The sequence below is a fragment of the Echeneis naucrates genome, chromosome 21 (genome assembly GCF_900963305.1).
Source record: "Echeneis naucrates chromosome 21, fEcheNa1.1, whole genome shotgun sequence".
Lineage (NCBI taxonomy): Eukaryota > Metazoa > Chordata > Actinopteri > Carangiformes > Echeneidae > Echeneis > Echeneis naucrates.
Genome location: NC_042531.1, coordinates 5,178,715 through 5,196,266, shown reverse-complemented (window position 1 = coordinate 5,196,266; position 17,552 = coordinate 5,178,715). Strand labels below are relative to the sequence as shown.

General features: G+C 42.1%; 1 protein-coding gene across 5 annotated transcripts; it reads left to right on the top strand.

Annotated features, from left to right (window-relative positions):
- The first annotated feature begins 381 nt into the window (after positions 1-381).
- aff3 (AF4/FMR2 family, member 3) lies at positions 382-16,228 on the top strand. Of its 5 annotated transcripts, none has more exons than XM_029530362.1 (19): positions 382-666; positions 2,323-2,367; positions 5,605-5,679; positions 6,202-6,235; positions 6,340-6,397; positions 7,431-7,482; positions 7,857-7,891; positions 8,055-8,235; positions 10,373-12,388; positions 12,534-12,661; positions 12,745-12,907; positions 12,995-13,098; positions 13,264-13,327; positions 13,878-14,014; positions 14,137-14,208; positions 14,328-14,421; positions 14,533-14,582; positions 14,698-14,903; positions 15,535-16,228. In XM_029530362.1, the coding sequence occupies exons 3-19, from the start codon at positions 5,608-5,610 to the stop codon at positions 15,654-15,656; spliced, it is 3,588 nt and encodes a 1,195-aa protein (XP_029386222.1). In that variant the 5' UTR covers positions 382-666; positions 2,323-2,367; positions 5,605-5,607; the 3' UTR covers positions 15,657-16,228. The 5 variants fall into 5 exon arrangements, with proteins under 5 accessions (XP_029386222.1, XP_029386220.1, XP_029386221.1 ...); XM_029530360.1 differs by having other exon boundaries at positions 382-755; XM_029530363.1 differs by lacking the exon at positions 382-666 and adding an exon at positions 1,874-1,945.
- The last annotated feature ends 1,324 nt before the right edge of the window (positions 16,229-17,552 follow it).

The following is a 17,552-nucleotide window of genomic DNA, read 5'->3' as shown; positions in this document are numbered from 1 at the left end:
AAATTCCCCAAGTGGAAGGAGAAATTTAGCACCTTTAAGCAGACTGATTTGTTTCTTTGTACATTTTTGTTCATCACCGTCCTTTTCAGACTTTGAAGGTTTCCAACTGTCGCCCTAAAAACCCACTACAGCTGAAAAACAAAGTTAGCAGCTAACTGCTAAACAGACCAGGATGCATAAAAAAGAGGAAGTGAAGTGTTCAGTTATTAGATGGCCAAAACCTCAACCCTGAATGGCAGTGCATGTGCCAACACATACTTTCTGTCAGCCATTGGCTGACTGTTGTACTGCCACCAAGTGGCCATCTAAGTCAATGAATGCCCCCACACGTCCCCATATTTCAGAGCTACGCCCCTGCCGGTCGGACTGGATGTGCTGATCTGAAAACATCACCGTGTCTCCAGTCATGGATCCATCAGACATCCTCAGTGCGCACTGAAGGCGGCAGTGCTGACTGGAGTCGTGATCTCCCTGCGGGAGCTGCGTCTGTGTGTCATCTCTGACGTTACCGGCAGCCCGCCTGCGTCGCCCTCCGTCTGCCCCGGTAACACGAAGACTCCCCCGGCGGAGCCGCGAGCGAACAGCCGCCCGGTCAATTCCGCGCCAGACTCCGCATCCGCCGCGCGTAACGCGAGTACCGACTGGTATGGACGGCGGAGGAGAGCGGTGAGCATCCAGGAACCATGCCGACTGTCCTCGGCGGCAAAGGGAAACTTTCCATTGTCTGTTTTCTGCTCCGATGCGCATGTTCTCAGGTGAGAGGCTGGAGGAAAAGTTGTGATCATACCGGGGGTCAGTGACAGCAGTTGGGCTTTTTAGCAAGTCCTTCATACCTAAAGGCACCACTTCATACTTCAGAATATCTGTAAATTCATTCTCTGATTTTAACCTGGATCCTGAAATAAAACAAGCTTTAAGTTGCTTCATTATGTGCTCTGATCTCTACTAAGTTTCAGTTTGCAGAATTAAAGTCTCCAGGTTTTCCTAAAAGGCTTAATCACGTGTGGAAGTGTTAAATTGGAGCTGAAAATGAGCATAACTTCAGTAATTGCAGGTACTTTAAGAATGCAACAGGTGGTGTGGTGCAGTTGGCTTGCATGCTGCTTGTTGCAGGTGTTATGCTGGGTTGTGGTTTGTTTGGCCCTGAGGGATCTCATTCATCTGGGTATTGCAGAAGAGCTGAGCTGCTGGTGGGTACGGACGTGTGAAACACATTACACATTATAATATCCTACCTAATGGGTCTGTAAGTGTGAGCTGGGTGAAGAGGGGAGCACCACACTGCTAAAATACTGTCTGTATTTATGTTTTTCATTTACTGCCAGCGGCCTCATAACTGCCCTGCGGCTGTGATGATTTTCACACATAGTGTTTTCCATCCACAGGCAGCAAAGTCCAGTCAGTCAAGACACTGACCCCAGTGAGTCACGTGTGCAAGAAGAGGCGGTTTCAGGCACTCAGCAACGCACATTCGTGCACACTGCACAAACCAACACATTTTTGATAGTGCATACTCATGCTGCACTGATGGCATCACAGGCAAGAGTGGTGCTTAGAGGAAATCACTAAAATCCGACTCCTGAGTAAATGAGCTCGAGCAGCACAGCTCTTGGCTTTCATGCCATTGCAATGAATTTGAATTGTGAGCTGAATTGTGCAAAGAGAAACGTGGGGGAGGGTGAGGTACGGATAGAGACAGACACGCAGAGAGAGAGAGAGAGAGAGAGAGAGAGAGAGGTGTTGCCAAATGTGGATAGAAACAGAAAGTTGCTTGCAACAGTATCAGCATCCGTCTGATCAGCAGCAGCTGTGATTTCTGAGATATGAGTCATCAACGTCCTCTTAACACTCACAATTACTCCGTGTGAGACTGTGAGGTTTAGACTGAGGGGCTACACAGCAGTTTGAATGTTCGAACAAAAAGGCGCCAAGCAGAGTGCAGAAGGTGACATTTTGTGTGTGTGTGTGTGTGTGTACAATTTTATAGCTATTGTTGTAATGGAGACTGATGTGAAAGTTCACATCTTGAGCAAAGACCAATGAAAGCAAAAAGTTTATAACGTGTGAGTTTATTTGCTGCTGAACATACTCACTTCTGTAATTCATCTGAATTTTAAATCAACCACAACCTGCACCAACTTTGCGATAATTTAGATGCTTATTTGCGTGCGTTGACAGCAACAACTCTTTTCCAGATGTTTGTCTAGTTGACAAATGAAACAATCTGTTGCTCTTGGGGGTTACAAACCCCCCTTTGATTAGCTGTCAGTCTTAACTTCCTGTGACTTTGTCCTCATTCAATTCACACTTGTGTTTGCACAGGTAACAAGAAGCCATCACAGCAGCTGTGCCAAAAAAATTCCAGAGGTAAATTATGATTTAAATCTTTCTACTTCTTCGCTGAAATTCATTTTTTAAATAACCCAGTAAGACTAATTGACCCTGAACATTTGCAGTGATGAGCTTCATCCTGCATCAAGTCATATCATGAAGAATTTGAATTTGCATATGGTGTGAGTCACTGCAGTCTTTTGGTTCAATAGTTTCATTCCTGTCATTGCTTCAAGGGGAACCACCGAGTTCATTTCACTGAAAGTTAAAACTAATACTTTTTATAATACAGCTATTTTATTTAGCATTTTTTCTGACTAATCAATTAGTCATAGCAGCAGCAACAGTGCAAAATCCAGAATATTTCATCTGACTCTTATGTTAATGTACGAGAGGCTGGAATCTGAGATATTATTAACTCTTAAAAAAAATTCACTGAACCATTTATAGCCATGGATTTTTTCTGTCAATCGACTCATTTGTTAATCAAAGAATTATTTTGGGTCCGACCTGGATTCCATTGCTTTTGTATTAGTTAATGTTATGTTTGAGGTTTTCTCGTGCAGAGGAGGTCCTGTTACGAGTGTGGGACGGAGAGGGGAGGAAAAGGGATGCTGTACATGAGGTGGGGACGGGTGGGAGGCAGATAGGAACACAAAATGCTCCACCTGGGGAGACTTTTCGTTGCTGGAGGAGGAAAGGGGTGAAGGCTGGTTCTGTGTCCTTGGTGACTAAGGGAGAAGAGATAATGAAGTGAAAAAGATGAGCAGAGAGAGGAAACTCTTGCCCTCCGGGACTTAATATAGAGAGTGGGAAGAAGAAGAGAAAAGATTCACCTGCTGCTTCATTAAAAAACATGATCTCACTAATGTCTCCCAGCTAGTGAGTAAAATGAATGACTGCTGTGTCAGATGAAGAAATTGTTTTGCTTTGGTTAAGATTATTCAAATGTCTGTACGGTAAATGTGAAGCTCCATGCAGCAGTTAGCCTAGCTTAGCATGAGGACAAAGAAAAAAAGCGAGTCAGGCTCTGAGCTAGTTAATATTTTATACCTTGTTGATCTAATCTAATGTACCTAGTTTCCCTCGGTTTCCTGTTTTTATGCTGAGCTAACCGCAAAAACACTTTGCCCAAATGTTAATTAAAGACCTCAACAGCTACTACCACTATACAATAAATACCATCTACAGAGACACATGCAGAAGGAAAAATAAGCCCAAAACATCACAGCTGAGAAAATGTGACCTTTTCTCGAGCTCATTGACTGCTGAAACAGTTTTTCAGCAGTCAATAAACCTTTTGCACTCTCCCTCAATGATTCTTACACAAGTGTACAATATATTACACACTGTGTCGCCCCATGCTTCCACATTATGACACAGCTGAGGAACCAGCTCATGAGATGAGATAGTACAAGATGAGGGCATTTTGTCAGCAACCACAAGGCCTCCTGGTTTTGTGAGTGTGGCTGCAGGCAATCTAATCAGCAGAGATGATAATCAGAGCGAGTGCAAGAAGAGTGCACTGTACCTACAGAGCTCTCTCATCTCATGCTCTGGAGAGAACAAATAAGAAATGTGGTTAATCTTTTCTGATAGTTCAGGTTTATAATCATATGAAATCATCACAGACACTTCTATCTTTGCTCAGGGTGAGTGTTGACATTGGCATGAGCATGCAAGCACAGGCAGAGATGGATGAGCTGTAGGATCGTCTGTAATTACCTCTGGGTATTTCTCAGTGCTTCTTTTATTACGTTTTAGTAAATAATGATAAACAAACAAAAAAAAAAAAAATAACTAGAAGAGCACACACCTCTGCTGACCTTATAACTGCCTCCTATTTTTTTATTTTACATCGCCATTGGAATTTAATCTGCGCCACGCAATAGACAATAGCGGACATGACTATTGACAAGTAGCAATAATCTGAAAGGGGAATTTTAGGGGTTTTAGCACAAAAGAGTGTTAGACTAATGACAAGAGAATAATGGCTTTAAAACTATATCATGTTACTTCAGCATCATCGTATCAGCTTTTGCAATGTTAAGCATTCAGATGAATGATTGTATGATTACAACTAACACCAGTTTAAATTCTGTATGACGTTAAAAATAATCATACATGACAAAATGATGAAGATTCACCTAAGATTTAGCTGAATGGATTCATTTCCCCAAAAAATAAAAAAGAACATTTTACATTCAAGAAGCAACCACAAATGTTTTGCGTTTTTACTTTGTAAATAATCTATTATCATCTTGAGTTTGTTAATAATCTTAAAATTACTGAGAACCAGCAGCTTGTTCATTGTGTAGAAACAGCATCAAAGTTTCCTTCAGCAGCTCATGGTTGATGGGTGGATGTTTCTTTTAGTTCCGTCCTTCCAAGTTCTGTTCTGAAAATGTTCAACCAAATCAATTGTGCTTAGTGATTCATAATTTCTACCGCCATTGTAAATTATACAGTTGGATATATTTGTAACATACAACTGTGCTGTGATTTTAACTTTTGCATTGGGGACTGATGGCGGCTCGAGCCACCTGACGTCTTTCCCGTTCACTTCCCCAGGGTCCTCCTGCAGGTAAATGTTTTGATGAGGTCTCGGATTCTGGTTCACTGATTGCAGACCATGCAGTGTTTTGCATTTGAACATTTCAACAGAAAAGAGATAACTATTTAATGACTCTGTGACATGGTGGCAGCTGCTGTGGCAGACTTGCACCAGGAAATGGCTAATACAGGGAAGCACTTTAAATACTCAGGTGGACATTTGAAAAAAGGAGCTGATCACAGCAGCTGTCAGCAGTTTCCCCACTGGAAGAAACAACCCTAGCACCTGATTTTATTTTCACATACAATAATGTATGCTGACCTATGACTGACTACATTCAATAATGATACTCAGATGTATCCTCCTAAAACTCCTGCATTGCTAAGTGAGACCTCACAGCTATTACATTTAGTTATTAAATGATTTGAAACAAATGGAACCACAGTAATGTACACAGTCTGGGTGGAAATGTGAGTTCAGCCACAGTCAGACTCCCCCTGGTGGGCAGGAAGTGTGCACATAACTAGAATCAGCTGGAAAATGAGGCTCTCTGCACTGTATTTTTAAACGTGAGAGAAGTAACTCCTAAATCAAAGAAAAATAAAGAAAGTTCAGATGACAGATTTAGGATTCCAAAAGCCTCGGTACATGAGGATAATCACTCACAGTGACATCTCACTATTCACCTTTGACCCCGCCCCCTCACTGTTGTTTCACAGGACATGACTCAGTCCTGGCCGTCTCAGCAAGCCTTAGGGGGTGACCCGGCCCAGCGAATCCTCTACAGCCCAAAGGTATGTGTGCGTGTTTGTCATTTATCTCTGATGACTGAAGTGGAGCTCCACGGATTTTACACAATAAAGTCTGTTTACAGAAGTTCTTCTCCAAAAGAGCTTTGAAAAACTTGTGGCTCCAGAAGGCAGAGTTTAATAAATTGCCTCAAATGATGTGATTTGAGTCAGCGTCAGGAGTGTGGCGTAAAGACGAAGTGAATGAGTTTAACAGACCTCCATAGCTCGCTCGTCATCTCTGCTTGAGGCTGGCAACTTGAGTCTACATTATCTGCCAGAAGCATAACAAACACATATATCTAAGCAAGCTGTTGAAGGCCGAGTTGCATTGTGGGTAATGTCCGCTACATCAGGTTCTGACGAGGATGAAAAAGTTGTGGAATAAAAAAGGGCAGTCTGTCTGATTCTGCTGCATCAATTTTAGTCAACCTTTTCTGTCCATTGTGAGTCTGACAAAGTTGTACTGTGGTAGTAGACTGCTAGTCATGATTTTGACATTATTTTTTGTTCTGCATTTGTTCGCAGAATGCAAAACAATCAATCGCACAACAAAGGCAAGGTAAGTTCAAATACTGGGCAGGTGTAATACAACTGTTTTTTTTATTAGAAGTTTAATATATGATTGTGTTCTACTATTATATGTGTCTTCCCTCTCTCTGTTAGGTCGGGGGGATGTCCAGCTGCGAATGACCCGTCACCCTCATGTGGCACCACACAAATCGTAAGTGAGGCATGAGGAAACATGATCCACCGAAAGGTCATAAAGCGTAAACTTCAACTATCATCCACAGATAATAAAATACTCACACATGTAACTCATGGAGTCTTCTTACCAACTTTTGTAAAATTAATTTATGAGCCTCATCATCTGAACAGCTGCAAGTAAAAGCCTTAATGACAGAGAAAGACAGTGAGGTGAGGTAGCTATGTTGGGGTCAGTCAGCTAACAGTGTCTCAGGCTATGTAATCTAAGTCAAGTCAAAGGTCAGCTAACAATCCTGAAAGCTGACAGTGGAGACCGATGTGCTTCTGTTGGTTAACTCTATACATCCTCTTTTTAATGGGAACCACATGTGCAGTCGTGTGAGCCAACTGCATGCTTACCTTATCACACAGCCTTTGTTATGTAATACAGGGTTTTATGACTGAACATATTTCCAAAATACTTGTAAAGACTTTCATTTTTTAAGCCCTAAAATGTTCCGTTCTATTTACATCAAAATAAGAACATTGAACCAGTAAAGTAGATTGGTAACCTGATTCCATACATGGACATGCAATTAAATTACATAGTCTATTTAAGAATATTTAGCATTAAGAGCACCGTGACTTATAATTAAATTACGTATAGCTTTCCCTTGTATACCTTGAAATAAAACCAGATAGTAGTCTTTAGCTAAGGCACAGATAAAGTGATAGTAAAGATTTTGCCATATATTTAACAGTGGACTAGTAATGTAGAGAACTGTTCTGGTCAAATTTATATTAAAAGTAATAAGTCACATTTTGATGAACAGTGATGGAAAGTAGAGTTGCAGGGATCAGGACACAGATGGACTTGATTTTGACCATCCACAATAATTATAGCTTCAAAAAGAAATGTCCTGGTTCTGTATAATTAGCAACCATTCCTTCCGATCACTTTTCTGCAAGTATCCAAATCAGCAGTCATCTAAAAAAGAAAATAAATCATCCCTATTGAAAAACCCTGACAACAATATGACCCTTTCCAACTGTTTGTTGTTTGTTTACAGCATGCTTGCTGATGACCTGAAGCTGAGCAGCGATGATGATGACACTCAAAGGGTATGTAACACTCTGACCCTTCCCCCTGAAACTAAGAAAACAAATCACCACCACTGTTTCAAAGCGCTTTCAAAATGGTATTCCTTTAGAAGCAGTTGTGTCGTGACATGATCCTCGTGCTATTTTGCATGTGCAAGGAGATGTAGTGAAGTTTGAAGAGTAAGCAAAAGTAAAACAGAGTTGATAACTGGGGTGTTATGCAACTCCAGGGGAAGGATGCCTGTTTCTCCGGTAGTGTTAGCTCACACACCCTTATGCTGCTGCAGGAGTGGCATTTGGATAAATATAATTGTGTAAAGACATCAGACAGTGTAGTGAGAAACTCTCTCACTGCTGTGACTGATATCTTTCTGTTTTGTTTTGCGTCCTTGAAGGTTGTTAACGAGTCAGTTTCCTGGGACAGACACAGGTATTTCATAGTAAAATATTGATATATTTTACACATATTATTGTCTGTAAACGTAGAAGTTAATGCCATGATTAAAGCAGTATCTATCTGCCTGTGGGCGTATGTTGCTGTCGTGTACCTTTGCTGACCCTGCTCTGATGTTTGTGTGTGTGTTGACCGGCAGCCTGTCAACACATCGAGCGCACACACATGGCAGGCGAGTGAGACATTCCAGCTCGGACTCTTCAGGCTCTGACTCCACTGCTGAGTCGGGCAGCAGTAGTCTTCATTCCCGGAGCCCGAGTCCAGACGTTCATCCGGATCCTGCATCGCCTGCCAACACGCAACCGTGCAGCAACAAGGAGGTATCACTGCTGAGCCACACAGCCTCCTCTTCTGCTGTCCGTGTCTCACTTATCTGTCTTCTCCTCTGTTTGTGTGCCTTCACGTGAGCTCTCTGTTGGGAGTGGTGGCCACGAGGCAGTTGATGGCAGGTGTGGGGAGGAACAGGGGAATGAGGAATGCAATGAGTTGGAATGGAAGAAGATAGGGAGTAAGGGGGCGGGGGGTCGGATGGCAGGGGTAGCTTTGGGAATTAGTGCCTGGGTGTCATGTCAACAGGCCGAGTCTTAAAGAGGAAAGCCCTCAGGAGGTGGAAGTCATCAAGACCAGGATTCATGTTGACATCTACAACTCGAGTTACCTTCTTTTACAAAACAGAAGAGAGTGAGGGCAGTTTGCATGTCAGTCACTCAAGATAAATAATGAATGGATTATTTGACGCTATGGTGTGGAGCATTGTTGGTATCATGGACTTTGGGAGGGAAAGGCTATTGTGGGGCTTTATTTGAGACATGTGCTAAGTGGGAAATTAAGTGAAACCTGCTTCTATGAATGGAAGGCCCTGTAAGACATAGACTGTATGTCTAAACATGCACTGCATTGGGCCCCTATAAAGAGGCAGGCAGTGGAGTATGTGTGTTTTTTTTTTTTCTTAGGATGGGGGGTGGGGGGTGGAGTGTACAGCATGTGTTTTCATTTACGGAGTGTTTGAGTGTCTCCCAGGGTAGAGATGGGGGTTGGAGTTCTGGACGTAGCAAATCCAGAGTTCCAGGTAGTGAGAAAAAAAAGGGAGGGACAGAAAAAAAAGAAGGGAGGGCAGCTGAGACGGTACAAGAGATGCAGTGTCTTCTCTGGAAAGAGGGCAAGGGATGTGGGGAAGGAGGGGAGGGGGATCACTGTTTGACTTGAGAAGTAGAGGTTTAATTTAGCTCCTGGTCAGCTAACAGAGCAAAAGAGAACGACAGAGAGGGAGAAAGAGACATTTGTTCTCTAAATGTGAGTATCCTCTCTTTTTTTTTTTTTTTATTTGAGTAAAAATTCCAGTTTTCTTTTGTGTTTCACATTCTTAGAGTTACCAAGCCAGTTGTTAAGCAAACACTAAGTGAGTCATTTGACATAATTGGATGGGGGGTTGAGCTACTGTAAGCACAGATGTGGACTGTGTGTAGTAGGAAAGCTATGAAGGAGGTTATAGTGTCGGTTTAGGTTTTTACTCAACTTTTTGGGACATGAATCATATCCCACTCTTTTTATTTAAAGTGTCATTCGTTCATATGTTGTCTTTCAGATGTATGCATCAACATGTGCAGATGTAGTTTGTGCACACTTTTTTGGGCTATGTCTTATGTCTTCTTGGTAAATGTTATGTTGGATGACACTTTATTCTCTGCTTGCACCTTATCTTGCACCTAATCCTAGTAAACGGAATAACATTTGCTCCTATTTCCACTTTTAAGATATAAGTTACTTGTTATTGTAATTAGTTAAACTTTCAATTTATTAACTTTTAAATATGATGTACATATTCCCTGCAAAAAGACATTCTCCTTATCAAAGGGATGTTGATCTATTTTATTGCCAAGCCCCAAACTCTTATTTTCATGTGAAAAGAAAAATGCGATAAAAATATTTATTATTTCAGAAAGGTTTTATGATTTTACTACAAAGACATACTGTAGGCTTTGTATTAACAATGCTGCCAGTTCTTTAGATGGGTTAATTTGAATTAAGAATGCGTTCACTTATATTTACCATACTAACTATGTCCATGAGTGTTTTGTGAACCTTTTGAGCTATTTTAGTTTGTCATGTTCAATCCTGTGTGTAGTTGTTGAAATTTGCCGTTGAGACATTAGTAACCATCGTCCTGTATTATCATATCTAGAGAATTACAAAATGGAACATTGTATATTTATTGTGGATATAAAAACAATTTGTTGAAAATACTTAACCTGGACTTTGGAACAAAATGATGATGATAGAATACTTCCACCATGCAGTGTTATTACTTTTACTTGGACATTTACTGCTGGGCTTCTTCCACCACAGCAAGTGTGTGTGTTAAGCCTCTATATTAGCAAAAATTCATTTTAAATATATGTAGTTTTTGTATGATTCATAGTTATAATTTCTGTCTCTTTTTTCCTGTACTTTCTGGAGACGGATCATCCCCCTGGTGCTCAGTGGCAGTTGGATAAATGGCTGAAAAAGTACCGGAAAAAATCTGCCAGCAGTGAACAAGATCCTTCCCAAAGCACTACAGGACGTCAGTTGTCTCCCCTCAACCAGCGAGCCCCATCTCCTGACAGGTCTTGGGACAGCAATCTGGAATATAGCCCAAGTCAAAGCCCTATTCCCAGCCCCCAGTTCAATTACAGCCACAACAATAGCCCGCTTCCAAGTCCTGGTTATAGCTACTGCCCTAGCCCCAGCCCATTCCCAAGCACATGTCCAAGTCCTAGCCCTAGCCCTAGCCCTATCCACAGCCTGATCCCCAGCCCAGGTCTAAGTCCTTGCCCAAGTCTGTTTGGGAGCCCAAGAGACAGCCGTAGCCCAAGCCCCTTACCTAGAGACCCTCCAAAAAGCCCAAGTCCCACCTTGCCTCCTGCTTCAAGGGTTCAGCACTACCCAGAGGTTCAGAGTCAGAACCAAACGGAAACTAGCTCAGCTAATTCACACAAGACAAAAAGTAGGTCATGGATCACACGATTACCTAACACAGACACCAAAAACAAAACCACAAATATTAGTCATTCTCAACCAACTCATCAACATCGGCCCAAGACTCAACTCAGACAGGACCAAGACCAAAGCCAAAGCAAACCTAAAGGCTCTGCTGTTTTAAACTCAACCCAGAGTCACAGCCATAAATCCAGACCCAAGTCTAACTTTCAGTTGAACTCTAAACAAAACTCTGAGGCTCCCAAAGCCAAACACGCATTACATTTTGAGCAAATCCAGGGAAGTACATCCCAGCACAGCTCCAATCTTAACACCAAATGTCTGTTACAACCCAGCACACAACATAACTCTACAAGATCAAAGCACTTAGTTCCTGCCACTCGTGAATCACAAGCTGGCCAAAGTACTCAATCTACATCTAAAGCTGCTAGTAATTCTGGTTTTGGGTTGAACTCTAGGGTTAGTCCTAGCCTAAAACCAAGGGCCAAGTCGTGGGAGGCTACAGTGCCAACTCCTGCGCATGTTAATCACACAAAAACAGCAGAGAAGAAATCCCAAAATAAGGAAGGGCAGGTGGACAACAGAGGAGATCGTCTGACCCACAGAGAGGGGAAAAAACAAAAGAAAAAAGAGGACAGACATAAGGAAAAACAGCAAGGAAAACAGGAACGAAAGGAAGACAGGAGGCTGGCGGAGGAGCAGCTACTAAGACGTCCCTGGATCCAGAGTTCAACGGAAGAAGAGGAGGAGGAGGAAGAGGAGGAGGGAGTGACAGAAAGGCAGAAGAGGAGAGAGGAGTTAGCAAAAGGGGAAAACAGGAGGAGGAGGGAGCAACAACATAGACGTGAATGGCAAAGAGTCCAAACCAAACAGAGACCGTCTACCGACACCAAACGGCACTGCCTTCGGGAGGACTCACAACACCAAGGGAGGACAAAAAAGGGAAGAAAGAGTGAACAGGATAGAGATTTACAGCCAGACTCCCCCCCTCCCGTGTCACGTTCCCTAACTCGTCGAAGGCCATCCTCCTCATCCTCTTCGTCTTCCTCTTCAAACTCAGACTCAGACTCTGAACAGGCTCAGATCATCAAAGTCCCAGCAGATTCTACATCCCACAAGAGACTCATCAAGAGAGGGCAGCAAGGCCCAGCTAGATCTGACACCAACAGACCGAAGGTGGTGCATCCCCCAGGAGTCAACTCAGCAAATCCAAGTGAGGGGCAGCAGAGTCAGGGAAAGAAAAGACTCTACACCCTAGTCCCATTTGGGCGAAGTGACAAGTCTACAGTGCCTTCCCAGCGGGGGCTTAGAAATCTGGTGGTGCAAATAGACCTCTGCCTCCTCAAAAGGGTTCCTGACAGCACTACTACTCCCTCTGATAAAAAACAGTCCCCTCAAGAATCCTCTTCATCAAGCAAAGAAAAACAGAAAGAGGCTATGAAACACCTGTGTACACCTGAGACCGTGACGAAAGACAACAAAAGGAAACGCAAGGTAGACGACATGTAGCATATATTTACATTTTTTTTCTGAACCTTGAATCTTGACATGACTCCTTCCAAATTTCAATGCACGGGTGAAGCCCCTTTTTATAGACTCCTCTTTTAAAGCATCCACATGTGTGCTTGTGTGTAAACAGCTTGAGAATGGTGAGTCACACAGAGAAAGCAAGAGGATTGTTCCACATACAGCTGAACTCTCAGATTGCACAGAGTCATCTGCTCACACTGCTGACCGCAACATCATTACAGAGACCACACACAACGGGTAAGGAACACCACATACAACTTTTGTGTCATATATGTCAGTGAAATCATACTACATGCACATGTGTGCGCATGTACCTGCAGATACTTGGAGGAGTACTTGGACAGCAAGAGGCCCCTGTCTCCCCTGTCTCCACTTGCGGTCAGCCCTGTGCCTACCAAGACTCCCTCCAAAACGAAGACTTCAGAACAGCATAACAGCATCACTCACAAAAACAGAGACAACAGTAGAGAGTCTGCAGTAAAGGTAACAAAAGTGACTTATTTAGATCATCCCAGCTGAGTTAGTGAAACTATTTTAGTTTAATATATCTCTTTTTAAACCTGTAAACAGCCCAACATGGAGGTGGAATGTGTGAAAGTGTCAAGACAACCCCAGGCCCCATGTAAGTCCTGGGGTCCTGCAGGACAGAGGGGGACAGTTCCAAACCATGACACGTGAGCAGTCACACACATAGTCTACACACTGCATCACTGCACAGTCCACAATGATTGCTTTTTGGCAGATTAAGACTAACCAGACATACAGTGATTCCAGTTTATTGATATCATCAAACACTTTGTACTGTACTTGATTTTTCTGAATTGCATTCATCTTCCTAGTCCCCATCATGCTGAGTACTACCTACATGAAGCTAAAAGGATGAAGCATCGTGCTGACGCAATGGTTAGTCCTTGAGCTTTGATTACAATTGTGAGTGAAGCAAAATTGGGATATCACACCATTAGTGAAGAAATACAGTTTACCAACAGTTTAATCCATTTACGCTTTTAAGTCGGTGATCTGTTTCTAGCACTTTGTTTTCTGAGAGGATACAAAGGAAGAAATATGCTATATGTTCTAGCTATGTGTTATACAGTACATGCATAAAATGTTATTTGGTGTTAGAAGATATTTTTGTGGTTTCAAAGATTTAAGTGCTAACCCTGACATAGGATAAAGCCTAACATTTCCACTGTACAATCCTCTACCTAGTCACGCATCAGACAGGGCAACAGAGTTAACATATGCACATGAAGGAGAAGGGCAACACATTTGATAGAAAGCACCTATGATGGCGCTGCATTCTGCAGTCATATCTTCCTATGTCCAAATTTAATGCTAAGCTAGAATAAACATACCCTGTTGAAGCCCTTCCCAACAGCTTGTTTTATGCAACTAAAACATTAAAATACTCTTTTGATATTTACTATGGTTGTTGCCAATGTTTTTCCAGGTGGACAAGCTTGGAAAAGCTGTAAACTATGTTGATGCTGCTCTCTCTTTCATGGAATGTGGGAAAGCAATGGAGGAAGGGCCACTTGAGGCAAAATCACCGTATACTATGTACTCAGAAACAGTGGAGCTTATTAGGTAAATTGCCATTGCAAAAACAGATTCAAGTTATTTGAAGTTAAACATAGAAGAAGAACAGAAAACAGGCACATACATGCACACATACAGCCGCTCCATTGTTAACAGTCCTGTGTCTTAAGGTACGCAATGAGGCTGAAGAGCCACTCTGGTCCTGCAGCAAGACAGGAGGACAAACAGCTGGCGGTTCTGTGGTGCGTATGTCATCCCCTCTGTTGATGCTACATCTATCATCATGCCAAAGAACCGCTGCCTTTTGAGTATGATTTGTGGTCCATCTGCGTCTCCTTGACTTGTGATTGTATGCCCACAGTTTCCGATGCCTTGCACTGCTTTACTGGCAAATGTTTCGTTTAAAAAAGGACCATGCACTGAAATACTCCAAAGTTCTGCTGGACTATTTTAAGGTACATCTAAAAACAAGTCTGATGTGCCGTTTACACAAAGACATGTACACTGATTTCCGGACAACTTTCGGTTCAACGAAAGCATCAGCCTTATTTATGTTGTTATTACAGAGTTCTCCGAAAGTGCCTACTACACCGCCCCGTTGGAGTGACTCTGAGAAGTAGGCGGATAATAACTTTTTTATCATACCCTCTCTATGAGTTCAATTGTCTTCCACTTCATCTACAGAAACTGTGATAACCATAACTCACTTATATACATGTTCTCACTTCCAGAGGTACAGAAGGACCCCCACCTTCGTTCTCACCCAATTCCAAACACCATGGACGGGTCTCACATGGGAGCAGCACCTCTCCCTCTTTCATAAGCATTCCTCAACGAATCCACCAGATGGCAGCAAATCATCTTAACATAACTAACAGTGTCTTGTACAGCTATGAGTACTGGGAGGTGGCTGACAACCTTGCAAAAGAGAATAAAGGTATGCAAGCTCCTTGGGGGTCCAGTTCAAGCCTGCTAGTAACATCTGTCTGTGATCAAATTGCAAATGGACTCTAAGTACAGGTGTAAATGCATCGGAACCCGATTTGAAATGTGATCGCTTAGACCTCATTTGGAGGTGGTCTGGGCCACATGTGGTCACATTCTTAGCAGTGGGAAGTAAATGTGTGCTTGGCCACATTGAAGGCCTGCCTGCTACACAGACATCTACAGTCAAAGGCTAATGAGTCCCACCACAATTGAGCAATAAATTGAAAATACTTTATTACTACACATTTCCAGTGGCTCGGTCAATTCCTCCATTTTCTCACTCTCTCCCCGTCACACACACTAGCAAAATGAGAATGTACCTGTCTGGCTAAAAATAACATCACTTATTACTTATATACCATACCATATAAAGCAAGAAGGTGAACTCTGATAACAGGTGGCAACATGAGACCAATGTGAAAATGCATTTTAAAGCTATGTGTAAAAAAGGGGCAAATGTCACATGGTTGACAAGTCTTTAATGACTTACATGTAAATAATCCACAGATGTTGAAGGGTATCTGTTTGACTAACCATGACAGAAAAGTTTGTAAAAGCATTTTCCCCCTTTCTCATTACAGAGTTCTTCAATTACTTGAATACTTTGTCTGGGCCACTGACTCTTCACAGTAGCATTGCTCATACTGTCCAATACACCAGACAGGCTCTGCAGTGGATACGCATTAGTGCCAAACTTAACTAAGAAGGAGGGATTTACCTTTGCGTGCTCACTGGATCTTCAGGTTTCATTTGCTGGAAAGAGATGAAGCTAAAACGACCAAGCAGAGGCCGACTGTGCTGTGAGAAATGAAGCTGGATAAAATCCTATGGAGCCTGATGATCATCCTGATATTGTGTGGGGGTGCTCACCATCAGGGCCTTCCTGTGTGCAAAGCCCTCTGAAAGTGCAAAACTTGATAAAGTCAGATTTATGGACCTTCTTGCTCATCAGTGTATAAACTGGAGAGTTGTATGCACTGTGGAGTTCAGGTCTAATCATTTGCCAAATTTCTCTTGGATCTCAAAAAACTCCTATACCGAACCTTTTTTGTATTTTGAAATTCATTGTTCATTCATGCTGTGGACTGGTTTTTTCAAGGCTAAAACAGGAGGAGATGCTATAAAGGACCACTCATATACCACTTTCTCCAAAGTTGAACACTTGTCTGCATCTTTTGCTAATGAAGGTTTAAATGACTCGTACTTATAAATCTAATATTTTTTACTTTTGTGTTTCTATTGTGCAATATTTGATGGATAATTGGTTTTTAGAAAAAAATATGACAAAAATAAAATGTTGGTGATTCTATTTGCCAACATTGAAAATTGCAAAACTTATTTTCCCTCTTATTTTCTAAACTTGACATTGAAGAGGTCCTCTGGGTTTCCTCTTGGTAAGTCTATTTTCATGGGCCTTGCTGAGGAGTTTCCCAACTTCCATGACAGTACATTTAGTTTCAGGTAGCACATAAATGTGGGCTTGAGACTAAAATGAAAGGGCTCAGAATAATTTTTGATTCTGTTCCTTTTTCAGAATTTATGATTAATACTCACGAATGAGGATGCCCTAGCTAATCAGCAATCCTATGAAAAGATGCATGGTAATTTCATCTGAATATTCTGCACTTATCTCACTGTTGTCTATTTTTGGATTTCATGATAGTGAGCATAACTTAATCTGCTGGTAAGGCACGTTTTAATTATTAATGCACTGAAGTGACAATGATGAAGAAGCTATATTTTGTTTAAATTCAAATCTGGCTTTCTCATTAACGTAACACATAATCACACACATTTGTCCACAAAGGGGTGAGTGACAGTGAGACTCAGTCCAGTTGTGCTTGCTCTTGCACACACTATCACTGCAACTATATTTCCTTGCTGTATTGCTGTACAAACACAGAAGTCACACATGGAACTTCAGCATCCTATGTTTGGTACCATAGCAACAGAGAACAACCAATAAGGGGGCTCTTCAGGACCAAAGCCTTGGGTCAATAATATCTTGTCTTCTTTGGTTTTATGAGATGGGTTTTGTGTGAAACTAATCTGGCACCAGATTGACTTTTTAAGATTTACCTGGACTATGACTTTTTTACCCCACTACCTTTCAGCTGAGTTAAAAAGTTAATTACATTTAATTATATAATTAACAAATTCATTAATTCATCGTTGCCATCCTAATTGATCCCAAAAAGCTAATTCGTCAAATTTGCCCACATTAAATGCAAACCATTAACTAATTAGAAAAAAAAAAAACAAAAAGACAGGCGAGGTTGTACCATTGTCCCCTGCATTCCTGATGCTTGATCTGTCACCTTTTCTCACTGTATGACATTTGAATCCATTCGTTGAGCTTGTGAATGACGTGAAAATGTATAGAAGTCAGGAAAAAGGAGATTTTTCCCGTCTGCAGCCTTCAGGAGTAGTACAGTCACAGCGGAGCGGACCACCATGTCCACAGCCTGCGACGCTAGCTCGTTCATCCGGCACGTGGCTCTGCGTCACGGCCGCTGGCTGCTTATGTGTGCCGGGCCGTCTGAGGACAACCGAGCACAGAGCCAGACAGCAGGCACGGCAGACAAGTGAACAAATAAAT

What these genes read in the sequence shown, in the direction of transcription:
- aff3 (XM_029530360.1), top strand. Translation starts at nt 684, where the DNA reads ATGCCGACTGTCCTCGGCGGCAAAGGGAAACTTTCCATTGTCTGTTTT. An exon ending in GTGCCAAAAAAATTCCAGAG is followed by an intron (nt 2,368 to 5,604) that starts GTAAATTATGAT and finishes GTTGTTTCACAG; the next exon opens with GACATGACTCAGTCCTGGCC. An exon ending in GTTTCCTGGGACAGACACAG is followed by an intron (nt 7,892 to 8,054) that starts GTATTTCATAGT and finishes GTTGACCGGCAG; the next exon opens with CCTGTCAACACATCGAGCGC.